Source organism: Chinchilla lanigera, unplaced genomic scaffold (genome assembly GCF_000276665.1).
Source record: "Chinchilla lanigera isolate Chin_1 unplaced genomic scaffold, ChiLan1.0 scaffold00425, whole genome shotgun sequence".
NCBI lineage: Eukaryota > Metazoa > Chordata > Mammalia > Rodentia > Chinchillidae > Chinchilla > Chinchilla lanigera.
The window spans coordinates 2897-7635 of record NW_004955826.1 but is presented as its reverse complement, the minus strand read 5'-3'; the positions used below and the strand labels follow the sequence as shown (position 1 = coordinate 7635).

Genomic DNA, 4739 nt, shown 5'->3' with positions numbered 1-4739 from the left:
GGAACCGAACGCACGACCTTGCGCTTGCCAGGCAGACGCTTTGCCGCTGAGTTAAATCCCCAGCCCCGTATTCACTTTTTGTGATGCATTGTGTTGGATATTATTTCCTTGTTGTTGCCAAAAACACAATTATTTCTATCATTTGTTGCTAAATTTTTATCAAGTGAAATTACAGAATTGGTGGTAAAGGACATTTTTGGTGCTTGAAAAGTAACTAGAAGGCAGTGTGCAGTTTAAGATGAATGGTGTGAAATACAAAATCAATGTTCTTAAGGACCTCATTAGTCTTTGTATTTGTCTTTGGCAAGTACTGTATTGTATCAAAACCTTGTCATACTCCTGGGCATCCTACTTAATCTTACTTTCTTTGCTCTGTGGTGCTTCTTTGTTTTCATCAAGGGCTGCTTATCCAAACAGCCACTCTAGAATACTAGCAACAAAGCATAACAAAGTAAAACTTCCTGGCACCAATGGTAGTGCCACACCAGTGATCCCAGCACACTGGGAGGCTGAGGCAGGAGACTTACGAGTTCAAGCTTAGCTGGGCAGTTTAGAGATTTAGTGAGACCCTGTCTCAAAAAATTAAAAAAGGACTAGGGACACAGCTCAGTGAGAAGTCCTGGGTTCATTTCTCATTACTACAACAAAGAAAACCCAAAACTTAACTCTTTTAACTTTTCCTGTTACATGCCTTCCCCTTCCCCTCCTGCTCCCCCACTGCAAGCCCTCCTCTTGTTTTTGCATCCTAGTGTGCCAGGTAAGTACTGTGCTGTTGAGCTGCATTCCCAGTCATTATAAATGTTTGGCTGATTGTTGCTTGACTAGCACTAGATGAGAGTACGTTGTGTGATGAAAAGGGAAAAATATAAAACACTTAACTTCATTTTGTGAATCATAATGCTTAGTTCAGTGATGATTTTGGTTTGAATAAAAAGATGCATTTTTCCTCATTCGTGCTAAAATGTCATTTTCTTATTTAAGGGTACCATTAGGGCTATACTTTTTCAGCATTTGTCAAACTTCACATGACTGACCTCAGTAAAACTAGAACTTAATATTTTCATCAATTGTATTTTAAATATTAAGAAACCACTGTATTTCTTAGATTTGAAAAAATTGTTTCTGGTCTTTTAAGTGTCTCAATAATGTTACTATTTGGTTCACTTAATCTTTTATAGCCTACACTTAATTTAAGGGACCTTGGATTATCTGAATTAAAAATTGGACAGATTGATCAACTGGTAGAAAATCTACTTCCTGGATTTTGCAAAGGCAGAAGTGTTTCTTCCCACTGGCATACATCTCACGTCTCTGCACAGTCCTTCTTTGAAAATAAATATGGTATGTTCATATATTTTTGATTCTAATGAAAATAAGCCATTTAAGTATTATAAAAAAAGTAGATATTTATTAGCATTTACTATGGACCAGATTCTTTAGGATTTATTTTTTTTTCTGGTAAGTTTTCATATTGAAATAATGTGAGATTTACAGAAAAACTTCAAAGATAGTATAGAGAATTTTCATATACTCTGTACCTGCTTCCCTTAATTTTGACATCTTCCCTAACCATGGTACATTCATTAAAACAAATTCATACTGACATACATATATTATATGTAACATAATATATAACATATAGTTTATTGATTTGTGGAACTGGGGATTGAATGCAGGACCTTTGCATTGAGCTGTGTCTCTAACCTTTTTTATTTTTTGAGTCATGGATCTTGCTAAATTCCTGAGTTGTCTAGACTAGCCTCTAACTTGGGATCCTCCTTCCTCAGCCTCCCAACAGTGCTAGGATTACAAGGTGTGCACCACCATACTTGGCCTGGAATGTTTTGAATTAAGTACAGATTGTTTTGCTTTGAGCAAAATTTGCTTTAATTATATCACTTTTTTTTGACATTACTGTTGATAGTCTGTTCCTAGATCTAATATAGTATATCACATCACATTTAGAAGAATATGATTTTTTTCCAAAATAGGATCTCACTCTGCAGTTCAGGCTGGCCTTGAACTCACTTTCTAGCCCAGGCTGGCCTCAGACTCTCAGTGATCCCCCTGCCTCAGCCTCCAGAGTGCTGGGATTACAGATGTGCACCATCACACCCAGTGAAGAATGTGTCCTTATTTTAACTTCAGGTGGCATACATTTATTAGATTCCAGGTAACATACTAATCTTTGAGAATATATTGATAAAGAAATAGCTATAGTTCCTTTTATGAGATGTCTACATTTTTTTTGAAGCTTGTCACAACCTGACATTATACTAAATAGGCTTATACTACAGTCTATTGAAAAGAATGTCAGGTTAGCTTCCTGAATTTCTTTTCTTTTTTTTTTTTTTTTGTCTTTTTGAGATAAGGTCTCACTGCAGTTCAGGTTGGTCTTGAACTCACTTTGTAGCCCAGGCTGGCCTTGAACTCTCTCAACTATCCTCTTGCCTCAACCTCCTGAGTGCTGGGTTTACAGGCTGTGCCACCATGCCTGGGTCTAGATTTCTTTTTGAATGGCACACAAGGAATATTGGAACTTTATCAAAGTTCTCTGTCATATTAATGGAAAAGCAGATGTTTAAAGTCAGTATATTCTATAAAAGTCCTGTAAAAAAGAACAGGTTTGAATAGTTGATGATGGTTTGACTTGAAACTATACCTTACATAAACTTTATTCATTTGGTATTTCTTTTCTTTTGTCTTTTTATGCAATATGAAGACATTAAGAATATAAGAGGAGGGAAAAAATGGTTTTGAGCTTGGGGACTTAGATTAACAATCCTCTTTTATTGTCTATATAAAACTCTTCGGCCAGGGATACAGCTCAGTGGCCCAGGGCCTACCTGGGAAGCGCAAGGTCCTGAGTTTGATTTCTGGTACCAGAAAAAAACCTTTTAAAGTGCTTGCCCTATATTAAGTATTGAAGAGGGAAAACTTTCTATTGTTATCATTATTACTGCTCTTCTAATCAGCATATGTAATTCTAACTGAAACACATCGATGATAACTATATTTATTTCTGTTGTTGCTGCTGCCAATCAAGTCCCTAGCATCTTAGAAGTAAGATAGGTTAAAAACATTACTGAAGAGTAGGAGTTGAGGGGCTGGGGATTTAGCTCAGTGGCACAGCACCTGCTTAGCAAGCACAAGGTTGTGAGTTCGATTCTTGGTACCAGAAAAAAACCAAAACCAAAATAAATAAATAAATAAATAAATAAATAAATAGTAGGAGTTGGAAAAGATCACAGTATTCATGGCTTACAACTCTGGAAGGAACTTTCTGCATACTGGATATGAAAACCTTAAAAGGGAAAAATAGCAGTAGCTGTGGTTTGCATGTTTTTTGCATCACTAAAGCTTTTGCAGCTGTTTCTAAGAAAGAGCAGTTTCTTATCTCTTTGTGTTCTAAAAGTAATTTTAGCTTAAACATGTATACCTTATACCTCTGTTGATATAGTTTTGGCAACTATATGCCAGATGTAAAAGTTAGCTGTTAAGTGACAGTAACATAAAGAGCTCTGCAGTTTAAAGTAATTAAATTAATAATGTTTAGATATTTTTATGAAAGCAAAGTCATATCACAGAAAAGGTTATGAAACTCATTATATTGTGACTTGCCTAATATTTGATAAAAATTCTTAATACTTCATGTGATGTTTGTGTTTTTGGTTTGGAAATCAGGGAGCTTACCTTTTGCAATTTCCCTCCAGGTCACTTAGATATGTTTCATGCTTTACGTTCCTCTTGCTTGTTTCAACAATATCCAAGAACTCTTCAGAGAATTTGTTCAGGTCTTCAGTACTGGCCAGGTATGAAGCAACAGCTGTATTTGTTTTGAAAAGTATAATAGATTACTTAACATTTTAAGATTTGTTTTAATGCTGCAAGTGATTATGACTGTCCATTTGCAACGAACAACACTTAAGAGTATTTGGAATTTATTAGTTCAGGTAGTTCTGTATTATTTTACATCTGGAAAATGTATAATAGGAACTATAAACTTTGTGCGTGAGTGACAAATACCATAGTAAATCAAGCTCCTGGGTATTTAACTACATCTCTTTCAAAATATCTGACTAAGTGCATTTGTTTACTAACCTTCATATTGAAATGAAAGAAAAATAATACCAAAATGAGAAAGTCTAGAGGAACACCAGAAGAGTTTTAGTAAATTAAAATAGGTGACAGCAAATTGATAGTGAAATCAAATTTTCATTCATTATTCATTAATCGATTACCAGGCATTAGTAATAGTTGTTAAGTGATATTGATAGTTGTGAGTGAAAAAGACATGCTCCATATCTTCATGAAATTTAGGATAGTGTGTCATGAAAGATGTGCATACTTCTGTTTCCAGTAGAGCTCAGGAAAAACTCCCAAGTTTAGAGTCAGTTAGAGTGGGCTTTGGTTGATAGATAAATAATTGAAAGATTGCCAGAAATAGGAACATGAAGAATCTCCATTTCTGTTTTTAAATAAGAATACAGCGATCAGTGCTCACAGCAGATGAGTTTCTTCAATATTACCATGTAGTAATTCCATTTGGATTACAAATCACAGGCTACCACGAATAAGTGTGATATCACAAGTGTATGTGTGATTCACCACTAAAGTAACCTATTTGAGTTTTTGGCATCAGTGCTCAAACCAGGAATTTCCAGAGGCACATTCCCCTAAACACATATACATACACATTCACTCTTCATTCCAATGTGCTTTTTTGCTAATTGTAGCTT

At 35.2% G+C, this 4739-nt stretch overlaps 1 protein-coding gene across 3 annotated transcripts in view; it reads left to right on the top strand.

Annotated features, from left to right (window-relative positions):
- LOC102015473 (ATP-dependent zinc metalloprotease YME1L1) overlaps positions 1–3812 on the top strand; it is a gene marked incomplete at its 3' end in the record, with an annotated part of 11370 nt that extends 7558 nt beyond the window's left edge. For all 3 annotated transcript variants that reach the window (XM_013510198.1, XM_005415123.2, XM_005415125.2), the window contains 2 exon segments: positions 1179–1341; positions 3714–3812. In XM_013510198.1, the coding sequence (XP_013365652.1) occupies positions 1179–1341; positions 3714–3812 (262 nt within the window).
- Between the last annotated feature and the right edge of the window lie 927 nt (positions 3813–4739).